This window comes from Syngnathoides biaculeatus, chromosome 10 (genome assembly GCF_019802595.1).
Source record: "Syngnathoides biaculeatus isolate LvHL_M chromosome 10, ASM1980259v1, whole genome shotgun sequence".
NCBI classification, from domain to species: domain Eukaryota; kingdom Metazoa; phylum Chordata; class Actinopteri; order Syngnathiformes; family Syngnathidae; genus Syngnathoides; species Syngnathoides biaculeatus.
Genome location: NC_084649.1, coordinates 18,438,806 through 18,455,593, shown reverse-complemented (window position 1 = coordinate 18,455,593; position 16,788 = coordinate 18,438,806). Strand labels below are relative to the sequence as shown.

The following is a 16,788-nucleotide window of genomic DNA, read 5'->3' as shown; positions in this document are numbered from 1 at the left end:
CGGCGCACTAATTCATTATTAAAGCTACACATGCCGCATCCGACGCTGTAAGATAAAAATGCAATAAAAAGACCCAAATCAGCTTCCTCTCAAAGCAAACTCTTTAGAAGGAGCCCCAGAGGAAAACCTTGAGGCACAACACCTCGAGCAGGCATCTGCCCTCAGGCTTCTGTGTTGTTGGAATACAACGAGACCTACAATAGAGCTCAGTTTTTTGACTGAGAAGGGACTTGAAACAGGATATTTGTTATGCCAAAGCAGTCTGTGGGAGCGACCGAGCATGTTCACACTTTTACGATCTGACGATGGGATCTCGCTTGATAAGGGAGGAGTGTGTGCGTGCCTGTGTGAGGAAGGTGACCTCACCAGTATGGACCGAGAACGGCCAAAGACTCTTGCCGTCACTGCTGATCTTTGGTGATAGCGTGGCGCTCCGGGGAATCTGCATCTCTGCGCTGTCGTTACGAGGGTCCTGAGTGGTGACGACGTCCGCGTCTGTGAGGTTTTCCCACGGGGGGGTCAGGTGGCCGTCCGCCGTGCCCGCAGGCGCCGTGGCTTTCTCTTTGGCTGTGGACGCAGGGGTGGGCAGGACGGACTCTTTGGCGAAGGTGCTGTTGGCCTGCGTTTCCTCATGGGTGGGGGGCGTTTTGGCCTTTTTCTTCTTCTCCGCACCCCTGTCCTCCTGCTCTCCCTCCCCGTCCCCCTCGTTGTCTTCCTCCTCTTCGCCCTTGGGCGCGGGCCGGTTCTCCTCAGCGGGGGCGTCGGTCTCCGTGGCCTGCGGCGCCACTTCCTCCGTGCTGGGCTTGGCGGGTGGGGTGGACGAGCGGGGGGCGCTCTGCGTGACCCGGGGAACCTTTGTGGGCCAAACGGAACTGGGCAACGACGAGATGACACCCCCGCTGACGCCCAAGCCTGCCAGGAACGTGCTCGTAACCACCGACGCCACCGTGGCCTGGCTTCCGCTGGAGGATGGTCCCAGTCCGGTTGCCATGGAGACAATGGAGAAGTGGATGCCGGAGGACGTCCATGTGGAGGAACCGGAGCTTATGGGAGCCATGTCGGCTGATGACACTGGTGACACTGTCGGCTGAGAGAGGCAGAGTATGCAAGGTTACTACCCAAATGGTTTCCATTGGGCGATACACTTGCACTGCCATCTACTGGTTAACTTACGATCCCGGTCTTCACTATACGAGAACCTTCAAATATTCTCGTGGTGTTGGCTGAAAGGAAGAGAATGTACAAACGGGAAATTAAATGCCAAGGCCGCTGTGGGTCATGTTAATTAAAATAGTGGCGCGCAAATGGCAAATCCATGGCACATTAAAAAAAAAAAAAAAAAAGTGTAAATCTAAAACTTAATGCTGCAAATAGATCAAATGAAAGCAAGTGATTGAGCCTACCCTTAAAAATGTTTAATTGCTCATTAATAGTTTAAAGTACACACACGCCATAAACTATAATCGCAAAAGCATTCAATAACATTTAATGGCTACATTATTCTTCAAAATAAATGGCTTAGAGATTATTTGAGCAGGGGAAAAAAAACAAATAGGCACCTCTGAAGAGGAGAGTTAGGCTGAAGTCGCTGCGCAGGTCATGCTGACATACCGCCTGCACCCTGAACAGGTACAGCACATCCGGTGACACATTAGTGATGACTGCTTTCTGCAAGAAAACAAAACAAAAAATACACAAATTCAAAGGGCCACTGTCACCAAATGCATGATTTTTAGTATGTTATTAATGGAAAAACGGCAGCCGACATGGACCCATCCGTTTTTTCACCACAAAACGGGATTTTGACGTATACAGCTTTTTGTAACTCCCACCATGAAAATCATCTCGAGGGATTTGTTTTCAAGAAGAAGGAGGAAGTGACGAACATGGCCTTCATAGGTTTGTAAGAGACCCGGTTCGTCGTGAAAAATTGATTGCACGCGGGTGCAGAGGACGAGAGCTTTGTGGGTTCCAAATGACAGATAAGTGTGTATACAGCTACAAAAAAAAAAAAATAATAGTTTGAGTCGGACTGCGCAATCCGTCTCTCATAATGTAACAACGGAACTGCGTACGTATAACAGCGCGTCGCACGGCTTCCGTGTCGGCTCGCCCGCGAAGGCTGCCGTGACGGACGAGCACGGCTTCGGCCAGGGTGGCAGCCGGCTCGGCCTTGTCGACCGGGGTGGCTTTTCAAGGCGCCGGGCCGCGATGGCTCATCAGGACAGGGAGGCGGTTTGGCCTTGATCGCATATCATCTGAATATGGCTCGAAACAATAGTGTAATATTGCCCTGATAACGTCACTCGGTTGTGTGATGTTCTCGTCTTCAAAAAGAGCTTCCGTGTCAGAAGGGGCATGTTCGTCTCCCATAGTAGGGTCCACCGCGTTTTTAATGGCAAATGTCCAGGGTGATGTCACGGACTGGGGATGCAGTCAATATGGCGACCACTTGGATGTCTTCGAATGACACTTCCGCAACTTTGCGCACGGATGCCGCGCTCTGCGCTCATATTTATTTTTTCGTTTTGACATTGGAGTGAATAATGTTATATGTATTTTTCATTACAATATCTATTTTAGAATGTTTATAGGGATGACACTTGACCTTTAAGGTTATTAATCATAGTGGCTATCTGGTTGAGTTAGGCCACATCAAAATATTTATCGCTCCACATAGTGTAGCTGCTCAGTTAGCTTGAGCTCCACATCTACAACTCGGCAGCAGGACTCGCTTCGAAAAGGCAGCCGCTTGTATTTCGCAAAGACAATTCGGATAAAAGGTGTACAGATATAGAAACTGAGACTTGAAATGAATATTAAGCGAGAATAATAAGGACTGACAGCCGAGCGGGAACTTGAGAGACTGCTCTCAATAAAAGTGACAGCATTAATGCATCGGTGGCGTGCGACAACGTTGACAGCCGAATTAAGCGTCTGCGCTATAAATGTACAATCACATGAAATTAATTAAAGCCAGTGAAAGCAAGGAGACAATCCACTGAAATCCTTAAAAAAAAAAAAAAAAAAAACAGTCAACAGACAACTCTGAGGTTGCGCAGCAGGCAAAGCTACATAGAAAGTTCAATACAAGTTTGAAAAAATAATAAAGTCTTCTTCATATCAAGTATCAGTGCTCCTCAAAATGAGGACAGCTCCGATTCATCTTAGTATTCATCACAATCTGTTCTGCATTTAGTCTTTTCCAAGTTCTGGGAAAGTGGTGTCCCATGTGTTTTCTCGACATTAGACCAAATTTAATTATATAGATTTTCATGCAAGTCATGATATAAGCCAAGATGAATTGCCGTCACTAGAATCCTACTTGCTCATTGAAAACAAGCCCAACTTAAAATACAATCCATTCATCACAAGCTAATGGTAACAGAATGCTTCCCAGTCCCTGAGAAAGTTCACATTCAGTCTGGGGGTGTAGTGGTGCACTTGAAGTTTTTGGTTTTCACTCCATCGCCACTTTTCAATGACTAACAGCGTTGGGCCGACAGGCACCCGAGAGCAGATCGCAGGCTTCTAAACCAATGGGCAACTAAAAAAAAAAAAAATTGTGCTGTTTGGGTTTAAAAAAAAAATAAAAGCAGTGGTACATTGTGCTAGCTTGCTGGGGGGGTCAGCGGGCTTTATAGGGAGGCGCAGCTGGGTGTTGGATTCCCACAAACAGAAGACGGCAGTAGCCGAGAGCGGAGTTATCTCGTGTGTGGAAGAACATGCCTGTAGGTGTAAGCCCTGCAGGATAGATTTTCTGTAGAGTCGCTGAATGTCGGAAAAGACAAAAGGAGCCATCTGAAGTTAAGAGTGAACATGACGACTGGAGCCAAAAGCTGTGCTGAGGGCTTGGAAATTAGACTCCGGAAAGGAGACGGGCTCTATTCCACTGACTGGATAGGCTTTTTGGATAAGACATTAGAAATATCACTCTCGACAAGATTTTTTTTTCCTCCCCCCCTTCGCTGTCAATATTTTATAATCATGGTAGGTTTATGTACTGTATATGATAAAGTCATTACATTTACTGGTAGTGATTAAACACGTGATTCTTCAGCCATTTTAATTTGTCAATATTGTTCCTTTCCCTGTTAAATTGCCAGGAAAGAAAGGACACAAGGAGAAATCATTTTCAACCATAAATGTGACCTATGACCTTCCATCCGTCCATCCCACCATCCATTTTCTTTGCCGCTTATCCTCACAAGGGTCGCAGGGAGTGCCGGAGCCTAGCCCAGCAGTCAACGGGCAGGAGGCGGGGTGCACCCTGAACTGGTTGCCAGCCAATCGCAGGGCACATGGAGAGAAACAGCTGCATTCACAATCACACCTAGGGGCAATTTAAAGCGTCCAATTTATGTTGCATGTTTTTGGGATGTGGGAGAAAACCGGAGTAGCTGGAGAAAACCCACGCGGGCACAGGGAGAGCCTGCAAACTCCACACAGGCGAGGCCGGGATCCACAAGCTGATCCACCGTGCCGCAGCGACCTATGACCTGTACAAGTCAACTGAAAAGATGTCAACCCTTTCCAGCGTGCTCGCCCTTTTATAACTCGGGATGCGGCTCAACACAAGTTAAATGGGGGTCAGTCCACCTCTCCTGAACCCCAAATCAAGTTCAGATGTTTTAGTCGACTTTTCATGAAATTTCTGTCGTCACATCCTACAGCATAAGCTTTGGTTTATTTTATTAAATTACAGAAACCTGCCGGTTGAACGGGGGTGTGTAGATTTATGATATCCATTGTATATCGTGTGTGATATTTTGGACACATCTGTGCTTTCAAAAATTGGAAAAGGTTAGAGGAAGTCCCTTTGTGTCCCGTTGTACAATTTGGGTTCGAAAAATAGAACAGAAATTGTGAACCAGGCCCTTGTCCTGGTCCGACATCTTGGATGCATGGACCAAAACAATCTCACACTCTCCGGCATTCCAAAAGAGTACAAGTTGACAAGAGCTGGCTGCTTAAAAAGTAAATCTTGGGGTAAAAAAGTCTGGGCACCCCTGTCTTAAATGATGTGGTTACTGACAAGGGTGACCTGTAAATCCATCCATCCAGACATCTATTTTCTTTGCCGCTTATCCTCACAAGGGTTGGAGGGAGTGCTGGAGCCTATCTCAGCTGTCAATAGGCAGGAAGCGGGGCACACCCTGAACTGGTCGTCACCCAATCACAGGGCACATAGAGACAAACAGCCGCACTCACAATCACACCTAGGGGAAATTTAGAGTGTCCAATTACTGCCTGGGATTGAACCGGGGACCTCAGAACTTTGAGACCAACGCTTTACCAGCTGAGCCACTGTGCCGCCCACAAGTTGACATATAGGAAAAATCCATGTTCGCTTCCATTTTTTTTCCTTTATTTATAAGTTTCATATTAGTCCTCCATGTACCAGTCTAAATGTTAAACCCTACTAATGGAAATGCAACAGATCGTCCTAAAAGGGGGACCCCCAGGTGGGCCCGGACATGCATTATGGATCAATCTGTCAGTAAATGTGACAGGCCTGTGCGCCTCCTCACCTAAACGTGAGCGACAGGGTGGGAGGTGGTCCCGGCTTTGATAACAACCACCAGGTACATGCAGAGTTCCTCATAACCTGTCACCTCTTCCATTCACAGCGACTGATCCTGTTACTAGGATCCACGTTGCGAAAATCGTTCGAGACGACTTATTCTCTTTCCTGGTTACATTATCCAGTTGCATCTTTTCGAAGGGCGCTCACCATGCTTTGATCGCCCATCTTGGTGAAGGTTTCCTCATCGGGGACGTCGCGCTTCACCCAGCTGTAGGACACCATGTAGCTGATGATGGGCGGGTGGTACACGGTCAGGGGGCGTTCCCAGGTCACCGTCAGGGCCGTCCGGTTCAGCGGTTGGATCTTCATGCTCACTGGGGCGCTGCTGCACACTGCGTGAGAAAGAAACGCTTTCAGCATCTCGACACGGAGGGAAGATGAAAGGCTTGACCATAATTATGCACGGGGGTCCAAATAACAACTGTGTCTCTCTATCGTGTGCGCCAAGAAAACAAGAGTTCCATTGTTGCCGTGAAAAATCTCTTCCAGGAGGCAGGTGGGGGGAGGGGGGGGGGGACGATAGCACGCACAGCGACCTCAAGGTGGCAGTATAGGCTGCGGCGTGGCTACCGAGCGAGCCTGCCGCCACTCTGACAATCTGGACGTCCTCCCCCGAGCACAACGGGGCAACGGCAATCAGGAAACAATGTCAACTAATCAAGTCCACACGGCTTTTTACCGACAAATTGAAATTGTCACAATCATTTACGGCGTGAGGGAACAGCGCAAACGATGGTGCCGTGACAAGACATACATATGGAGAAAAGACTCCCCCCCCCCCACCGCTCCCCCATATGTTATATGTATTATACACACAGACGCACACAACACCTAACGCGTATATTCTCAGTCGGTGGGTGGCTTGGGAGTGAACGCGAGGAAATCCTTGGCGGGGGTGTTGATGAAGTGTGACAATGCGCGAATTGTATTTGAACCTTTCACATGTCGGGTGTCAGAAGCTTAATGTTTAATGAAAGAAGAAGACGCCGTCATGTTTTGAAGTCCTCGGCTTTCTTGTGTGACATTCATTATTTAGCGTATCTGCCTCGGGGGGTCGGGGGGGGGGGGGAATTATGTTTCAAATCGACTGCAGTTTGATTCTTATTTGTTTGGGACGTATGGGCTACCCGTATGAAATCGCTGTAGAGTAGTCAGATAGTCCTTGGTCACATTGTGCCGCATATCGCAATTTGACAAAAAAAAAAAAAAAACTCACAATGAAAGCGAACTTCATAAAAAGCAACTTTAACAGCTTTCTTGGCTTTAAAAGTTGAAGCAATTCAGCCAAGGTGCAGCCCCGTCACAAAAACATTGTCTACCTCACACTTATTGAGCACAGATAAATACACCCCCACATACACGCACACAAAACCTTGACAAGCTGTCACCACTGACGATAAAACATCCACATTGTTGTTCCCTCAATAAGCATTCTTTTTTTTTTTTTTTTCCGGAGCCAAAAGAAAAAGGAAATGTGACCACGCTACCCAGAAAAGGAGCCAGACAGAGCTGCTGGAAAGGCTTTTTGTGCGGGGTTGAGGTATTTGCTTTTGGGAGAAAAATAAGACGACGCCGGGCCACATTCATTTCGCACGCTGACCTAACGCCACCGAAGTAATTTCGCAACTTCATTTGTGTGCCTCTATTATAGCCGCGCCACATATTAACGATGATGGCCGATCGGCCTCGTTAGAGAGCTCCAACTTCATCACGAGCATTCCCAATCAATTTTCCCTTCGACAACACCGTGTTACGGTCTTCCTCATTAATCTCCGTCGGTCCCGGACTCGAGGCGGCTTCTTATTTTCTGTAATCGTGCAGAACGACTGGTTTTTTAAATGCCAGATGTACATCGGGGGTTCCGGAAAGGGGAGGTGATTGTATTGAAAATACATATTGTGCGCCAAACAAAACCGCCTCAGGGAGTGGATGCGGACAAAATGAAAGCCTTGGCTTTCAGGCGATGGCCAATCACAGGAAAAGTGAGCTTTGGGGGTGGACAGGAAAGCAAATGTTACAAGCATGACAAAATGTGGACCCCCTCCCCCAACGTAAATCCAGTACAGTACAGGAGTTCTCTTTCTCGGAAAGTATTGTTTTGTATATATTTACCGACAAAACTTCTGAGAGAAATGTATATGTATAGCTCACATAAAACGTCTGCCCAAGGAGAAATAAGAAGATTCTTTTTGGAGCCATCAGGGTGTATATGAACTTTTTCCTTTTTTATTAAATCCTACCTCTCATAAACATGATTCCCTTGATGATATGAATGTGTGTGTGAATGTGAGGTTTTGTAAAAGCGCTTTCGCCGTTGGGATAGTGTATCTAAAGAGCTATAGAAGTGCAGTCTATTTACTATTCATAAAATTAAAACAAAAATATTTGACGCCCTGCTATTAGTTGGGGAAGATTCCTGGGTCTATCGCAACTCTCACCCAATGAACCTTTCCGACTGGCGAACCTAAGCTCCGCCCACTTAGCTACAGTTGCCATGTCCCACAAGCTACACTGCTCACATGCAAAATGCCGACTGAACAGAACAGGCTTGAAGTCGATTCTCTAACGCGTATTCCAGATAATATTGAGGTATGTTTTTTGCCAAATGCGGCAGACTTGTCCAAGAGAGTTTTACAGAGAGGTCTCAACTATTTCATGCAAGGATATGTACACAGAATAAAGATTTTTGGACGGAGCAGGACGCGATGTCAGTTACGGCGAAACGTTGGCGATCGATGCAAAAGAGTTTGATGCCTCACAAACTTCATATTAAAACCCAACAGGATTAAATAGTGCAATCGTACTGCGCATGTAAAGCAGGGTGAGTACTTTTTACTTGGAAAGATCACGAGTAATATCACTGTAGTCTTTAGAAGTGAGTGGGTGTATTCATTTGACTTGGCTCGTAATCAAACCCAGTGCTCTGTCTTAGAAGTCCGATGTGATGCAAATAGACATTTCTCTTGCATGACATGGCACATTTACGTATCCCTCACCTGACTATTCGGCAAAAAACACGACACATTTCATTCAGCAGGTCAGTGATACACTAACAAAATAAAAGTTGTTCTCCTGCCATGTGTAAAGCACTGATAATAATTCAATCAAACTCAGAGAAGTTACTTCTCCCTCCCTTACCTTCATACAGCCTTGTGTTTGTTGATATTGTTCACATTTCGTTGTACGTGCAGTCTTCCGCAAGCCTTAATCCATCGAAAACACTTCATCAACTGTTTTAGGCTTTGGAAAATGAATCAACCGGTCCCCTTGTAACCTAGCAGGTTATCTTTCATCAGAATTGCACGTTCCCCAAGTGCATCTGAGGACCATTTTCTCCGTAACATTAACTTTTCCAAGTGCACGCTACTGACAACCAGGATTGCTTGTGGGACAACAATGTGGCAGGGGCGTGACAAGCCAGGGTTAAAGACAATGCAGCTATCTGATTGGCTATTATTGTACGAGTGATTGGCAGGTCAGAAAGGTCCATCTCACCAATGACTCGACAGAAAATGGATGGATGGATTTCTTTCTCCCGGTCTGTCTGACCGTCCGTTTCGTCCTAAATGCGTAGTTGAGTCGAACGGTCACGATCACGCTAGAATGCACCCGGATCTGTTAGTAAAGTTAGCAAAGATTGCCCTTTGTCAAAATAAATAAACAAACGGGCGAAAATTGCTGTGAAGATTTTTCATCATTTCGGGCTTAACTGTCGTACGCTATAATTGCCACAGCACCCGACGCGGCTGATGCTGTACATAAAGGATATATGAAGGACAACTGGAAACAAGCACGCGCTGGAAAATCAACAAACCTCCGACTACATTTCATATATTTCGACTCATTCATTCGACATGCACAGAGGCACGCGGAAGTCATTATGACACATTAATGCAGTGTACACACACGTGTAATTAATGACATTAAACGTGGCCTTGTTGTTCCATTTAGGTGGGCCAGGGTTGTAATTGCGCACGAGGGTGTGCGCCGAAATGACAGTGACACATTGAATAGATGAGAACCCTTGTGAATATGATCAATTACGCCTCTGTTTACCCTGCGATTATACCGCATGTCAAAATGGGTGCAGAAAAATTGCCTATCGGGATAACCTTGAAGTGTAAATTTGCAACAATTTAAGGTAATTACTATCGTCACAAACAGCAGCCGTTTTATGATTTTGCTCAGCTTCTGGATCTTTTTTTGAATTGCATATCTTTGGGGGGCGCATTCCATTTTTTTCTTTTGCCAACTGAGCTCAAGAAGCATTTAGGACGGCATTGGCTGCATGTGGTGATGTGTACAGGCAGCAGTCAGGGTTATAATAATCCATTCAATGAAGAATTTGGTTGATTGCGTGGAACTGACTGTACATTAATGCCTTCATTCAATGCGCAGTGATACTGTATGTACTACTTGAGATGCAACCAGCAGAGGCACTGTCAAGTCTCTTTCCTTTCCAGTAGATTAAACTGCTGGAGTGCCGTCTCGCTACATCACGGCTCGGCATTCGTGCCCCCGCTGTAGTGCAGATTTTTAACAGTTTTATGTTTATAGAATAGTTATTGTAATGCTCGACGATGCGGGGAGAGGGAGCCGCAGTTTGTGCGGCACCTTTCAGTCATTTAGTGGGGGCCGGAAGAGCAGCTAAACACAGGCGAGCACATACACGCAGGCGCTGCTGTGGAGCGCCGCGTTTGGCAACGTCGCGTCACCCCCGCCGAGTCTTACTTTTTAAAGACACGCGCAATAATTATGTCTTGATGAGTTGAAGTGTGTTTTAATACATTTAAATGTATCTGAAGCTTGTGGGATATACTATATATATATTTATACGCTGTATATATACACTGTATATAGATCGATCCATCCATTTTCTTAGCTGCTTATCCTCACGAGGGTCACGGGTAGTGCTGGAGTCTATCCCAGCTGTCAACGGGCAGGAGGCGGGGTACACCCTGAACTGGTTGCCAGCCAATGGCAGGGCACATGTAGACAAACAGCCACACTCACAATCACACCTAGGGGCAATTTTGAGTGTCCAATTAATGTTGCGTGTTTTTGGGATGTGGGAGGAAACCGGAGTGTCCGGAGGAAACCCACACAGGCATGGGGAGAACATGCAAACTCAAGACACACGGGTCCAGGATCGAACCCGGGACCTCAGAACTGTGAGGCCAACGCTTTACTATATATATATATATAATATATATATATATATATATAATTTTAAATGTTTTTTACAAGGTGTCTACAACATATTTTATATATTGCATATGGATCTGGGAGATTCACCGATCCAGTCAAACCCTAAATATCCATCCATCCATTTTCTTAGCTGCTTATCCTCACAAGCGCGGGACCCTATCTCAACTGTCAATTAAATTAAAAAGAAGTGTTGATATAAAAAAAGAAAAGAATAAAGAAGTAAAAAAATGTAATTCAATAGAAATGGTAATTCCGTGAGGATAAATTGAAATATTAAAAGAATAAAGACATTATCATGAAAAAAAAAAGGTTGGGATTAAAAAAAAAATAAGTCTGATGGATCTTAATCCTATGAGAATATTATATAAATGCTTGAGAATAATGTTTTAGTATTATAAGAATAAGACCACAATAACACAAAAGTTGCCTTTTTGTTTTTTTTTGTTTTAAATCAAGTGATAAAATTACCCGCTCATACGCTCATAATTAGAATCCATCCATCCATATTTGTCTTTGCTGTTTATCCTCACAAGGGTCAACGGGAGTTCTGGAGCCGATCCCAGCTGTCAACGGGCAGGAGGCAGGGTACACCCTGAACTGGTTGCCAGCCAATCGCAGGGCACATGGAGACAAACAGCCGCGCTCACAATCACACCTTGGGGCAATTTAGAGTGTCCAATTAATATTGCATGTTTTGGGGATGTGGGAGGACGTCGGAGTGCACGGGGAAAACCCACGCAGGTGTGGAGAGAACATGCAAACTCCACAGAGGCGGGGCCGGGATTGAACCTGGGACCTCAGAACTGTGAGGCTCATGCTTTCCAGCAGAGCCACCGTGCTGCCAAACACAAAATATTACAAAAAAAAGCAAAAAACAAAAAAATAATTGTTATCAAGTTTCCGCACAGTGGCACAAATGTAGTCACCTGGATAAAGTCTAAAGGTGTATAGATAACATAACTGATGGGTCTGAACGATTATGCCCGAAATTATTAATTTTATCGACATTGTAATCAATACATATTTTTGTTATATATTAATCAGGACTGGTCCTTGTTTAGGGGAAAAAACACATTTTTATTGCACTACTTCTTAACCAACAATATGGAAGAATTTTCTGATCAAAATTATCTTATCTAATCTAATCTAACCTAATCTTAATAATGAGAATTTTAAAAATATATAACCCCAAAAAAGACTACTTCAGCAAGCGCTAATTGACTAATGTGCTATGGCTATTATTAATTATTTCTTGCAATGTACATATTTTTGATTATGCTTTTATTTTCAAATGTTTTTTTGTTCTTTGTATTTGAATGGTTTCAATCATGCAAAGCACACTGAGTCACGTTTTGTATGAAATGCGCCATATAAATAAATTTGCTTTACTTTGGATTGCAAAGTGCAATCCCGAATTGCGACTTCATCGTTGCAAATACAGTTTATGCAAAGAAGGCAATAACCCCCTTTTCATTTGAATATCCCCTTCATCAATTGAGTGAATTGCCAAGGATGGTACATTGCCGTTGTTCTGTTTGACAATTGGTCAATGCTGTATGGTTCTACTCCACGGTTGTGATTTCTCTGTTTTTGCTTTTGCCATTTTTACATTGTGGTTAGACGAGACGAAAAGTTGAAGTCAAAGCAGCCGCACAGGAGCGCACTGCAGGCCCTTTAAAGGTCCACTGTCATGAAATGCATGATTTCTATTAATGAAAAAAAGGCAGCCAGAATGGACCCATCTTTTTTTTCCCCCCCACCACACGACATGATTTTGATGTATATGACTTTTTGTCACTCCCGCCATGAAAATCCTCTCGAGGAATTTATTTTCGAGAAGAAGCAGGAAGTGGCGTTAGCAACAGACGCCCATTCAGGTGGTCTTGAATGTTTTGACGAGTTTTGCCTGCTGGAAGATAGCTCTTTGTTCGTGTTTCTTTGTGTTAGCCAAAATGGCGGCTCGTTGGATTGTTGGATATTGTTCGAACACTCAGGAGGATGGATTCTTCATACTGTTCGTGAAAAATGGATTGCACGAGTGCAAAAGACGAGAGCTTCGTGGGTTCCAAATGATAGGTAGGTATGTATACAACTACTAAAAAAAAAAATAGCTTGGGAGGGGGGCGTAATCCTCTCAGAATGGAAACAAAAGATCCGCGTATGTAAGTCAGGGGTGCTAAATGTGTCGATGTGCCCGTCAGCACTGAGCGCGACTTCGGCGGCGCCTCGTGCGCCACGGACAAGGCACGGCTTCAGCCAGGCTGGCTCATACATACTGTCTGGCAGTCTGTTGTGAGTTAGAAGTGATCCGCATATCATCTTAATATGGCTCGAAACGATAGGTGTAATATTGCCCCAGTCACTTAACTTGATTGGGAGATGTTCTCGTCTTTGAAAAGAGCTTACGTGTCCCACAGTAGGTGGCACACGTGTGACGTAATGGACAGACGTTGCAGGCAATTTGGCTACCACTTGGATGTCGAAGGAGATTTCCGCAACTTTGCGCATGGATGACGCGCTCTCCGCTCATATTTATTTTATCGTATGGACATTGAAGTGAATAGTGTTATATGTATTTTTCCTTACAATATCTATTTTAGAATGTTTATAGGCATGACACATGACTTTTAATGAAATCTTAACCATACATTCGCGCCCCGAGTGGCAGGCTGATCAAGTTGCAGGTACTACTGCCAAGGAAGCATTTTTTTCTATGCAGCAGTGCCCATATTTGAAGTGCTAAAAAAGGAATTATTTCAAAATTGAATTAAGTGTGCAACCCTAATAGCTAACGACGCAAGTATACAGTAGATACGGGCGGTGCTGGTGCAGACAGGAGCTCACCTCGAGACGCCTCAGTGCTATGGCTGCTCCCGTGAATGTCAGTCAAGTCCTTCTGCCAGGCATCCGTCAGTGCAGACTTGAACACTTTCCTATGATCAAGGTCCTGCAGGGGACGGAAGTTGTTCCTCAGATACTCCACAGACTTGACGTGGTCCTGTTGCTCAGTTGTAAATATGGAGTAGAAGGCCTCCAGCTGCATGGGAGGGAAGGAGGGAATAAGATTTTTTTTTTTTTTTTCCCTGTGTGCCTGAGGAACATCTATACCATGCAATTACAGTGGGAGGAAAATGTGTGTGAACCCTTTGGAGCTTAATAAATCTCTCCATAAATTGGTCATTGAGTGTGCTCCGATATTCATCGCAATCAATAAATCAGTCTGCTTAAACTAATAGCACACAAACAAAGGGACACAGGACAGAGCGGAAAAAGTAAGCAAAACCCCTGGGGGGGGGGTTTAGTGACTGGTTGAGCTTTCCTTGGCAGCAAAAACCTCACCCAAATGTTTCCTTTAATTGCACAACAATCAGGATGATTTTTGGACATTTCCAATTGACAAAACAGTTGCAGTTCAGCAATATTCCTGGCATGTCTGGTGCGAATAGTTCTCTCGCGGTCGTGCCACAGCATCGCAACGCTAATCTGTTGTCGATTTCCTTCTGTGTTTTCGGACCATTATGCTGTTGCAAAACTCATCTTCAACTCGCTATTCTCCTGAGCGATAACGAAAATGGGGTACGGCTCCCACAGCTTGTGTGAGCGCGGCGCAGAGGAGCAAACGGCTGACCCCATCATCAAATCCTGCGCCTTTTACTGTCTTCTAAATGGGGCACATGTTCTGGCAGCAGGTGATGATAATACCGTGGCCGGCGGCACATCCGCGAGCATCTGAAGGATGCGCACATACCTCAAATTAGTGGACTGACTCCATCTTTGGTCTTGTAACTTCTCAATAGGGTAAATGTACAGCCGCTGATTACCATGACTGATCTGTGACCACATGCAATAATGACTACGCCACGCGGATAGTGTGGAATCAATGAGCCTGATGCGTGCTTAGAGAGGTGAATTACAGGTTCATAAAAGATCGCGTTGGTGAAACAAACATTTTTGCCGTGGTCAATACTCTGACTGCCGGACAACAAAATTCCACTGAGCTCTGCACATTTCTACGGTACAAAGGACCCTAGAGGATATTTGGCTGCCCAACAGGAATTATAGCAAAATGCCCCCCGCCCGCACGGGGCATCAGTAAAAATTGCACAGGTATGATTTGGAACGTGTTACCTAACAAAATAAACAAAAGCAGCCTAAAGTAGGTTAAGGAAAAATAACAACTAAACAGTTAACCACAGGATGGTTGTGTGAGCCACTGGTTTTCCGATTATTTTTGTCTTGAGTTGCAAGTGAAAACTTGATTTGAGTAAAAGATGTCTGCAGCGAACCTCACAAGGAGCAGCAGTTTGGCAGATAGTGAACAATTTAAAAAAAAAAAAAAAGCCGAGTGATTCCTTCAAACTGTTTATTGCCACTCCCTATTGATGTTTACTGTTCAACTAATCATAAAATAAAAATTACACATTTTGTATTACCACGTAATTTTGCCTTTTGACATTTCTCCTAGATTAATAGTAAGACACAAAGCATAAGGCCATGGGCTGATGAACCAAGCATATAAGCCTTTAGCCAAAGTATATGTGAACACAAACACAGTAGGAGCACATGTAGATGGGCAATAAGACAACAGTCACAGGCACGTATTCTTTATCCTCTGAATAATATGACTAATATTAGCTCCCACAGTGTTCTTTACAAGAATTGTTCTATTTGCTCTGAATTGAATGAATTATATATATATATATATATAATATATATATATATATATAATTGTTATATAAAATATAGTATCAATAATATATATTACACTAATTATTTATTATCTTAAACTCCATATTTCTCTAAATATATAAATAAATACTTGTACAATAATAATTACAAATAAATAAATAAAAAATAGTGTCGAAATCTGTATTATACCACCCACGTGTGGCTATGGTGCACACACCAGAAAGGGAACCACTGCATTAAAGGCACAAGATGACGCTTTTAAAGTTAAATTCTGTGTGTTTGAGTATGTTATTCTAAAGTACAATACTTTAGAGTCCTATTTTTCCATTGAAAAACATATTACAATTTTTTTTTGCGGGGTGGGGGGGTGTTAGAATGGTTGTCCCCCACGGATGGCAGCAGTAGAAGTGTTGGTTTCCAATGCAAAAAACTTGCAAGAGGGACAAACAACGAGACGGAAAGATGAGAGGAAGCGTTTGCTGCACGAGTGTTGGACGGAATCCACGGGAGGTGCGCAAATGGGATCTGACCGTGCATGTAGAATAATCATCAGGAGCGTGCAAGTTTGAGCTGGAAACCAACCTGTGAGTGGGAAAGATACACCGGCCTGGAGAAGATGATCCACTCCACCACCTTGCTGCAGGGGGGCATGGTCAGAGAGCCAGTGTATCGGTAATAGCTATCCACAGATGACGGCAGCAGGTCCCTCAGGATGAATGACCTGAGGTTGGTCTCCTTTTCTGGGCACAACACAAGAAGAGCGCAAGGTTGTTTACCAGCCAAAACACCTTATCTTTCATACCATGCGTGTCTGGAGTTAAATGTATGCCTATTTTCAGCTGATTCCATCTCACTCGGCCTCATTTGAAAACAGCTCCATCACCGGAGAGCTGTGTGCTCAGATGGCTGAGGGAGATGAGCAGAGGGGAGCTCAGTCAGGTAAAATTGTACGCTCTGGCACTGATCTGAGGCTGGGTGCTAGCCTGTTTTGCACCATGGAACAACTGTGGACACGGGGATTAGGAGAGATACGAATGATTTCTCGATGGGCTCTATCTGATCACAACCAGGCTAGGCAAACCAAACAAACAAGAATCGGTTTGCGACACACGGGGAGATCCCTTTATCTCGCGCAAATACGACGTGTGGGGGGGCCTCTGCCGCTGGGTCTGTCCTAACCTCTGAAACCATATAAGGAGTGTGTTTATGTCACATCTATTTGATTGTGACCTTATCATAACAGTAGTTTGGGGCGCGGTGGCTTGCATCCGATAGGAAGCCGGAAGCTCGCAGTCAAATTCGGT

The 16,788-nt window shown here is 44.6% G+C and overlaps 1 protein-coding gene across 1 annotated transcript in view; it reads right to left on the bottom strand.

Annotated features, from left to right (window-relative positions):
- The window catches only part of ca16b (carbonic anhydrase XVI b), a 131,509-nt gene that overhangs the window by 24,396 nt on the left and 90,325 nt on the right, over positions 1–16,788 (bottom strand). The window contains exons 7-12 of the mRNA XM_061831416.1: positions 16,067–16,224; positions 13,640–13,832; positions 5,735–5,919; positions 1,560–1,668; positions 1,174–1,223; positions 367–1,087 (exon numbers count right to left, since the gene is read on the bottom strand). Of these exons, the coding sequence (XP_061687400.1) occupies positions 367–1,087; positions 1,174–1,223; positions 1,560–1,668; positions 5,735–5,919; positions 13,640–13,832; positions 16,067–16,224 (1,416 nt within the window). The remainder of the gene's footprint in view (positions 1–366; positions 1,088–1,173; positions 1,224–1,559; positions 1,669–5,734; positions 5,920–13,639; positions 13,833–16,066; positions 16,225–16,788) is intronic.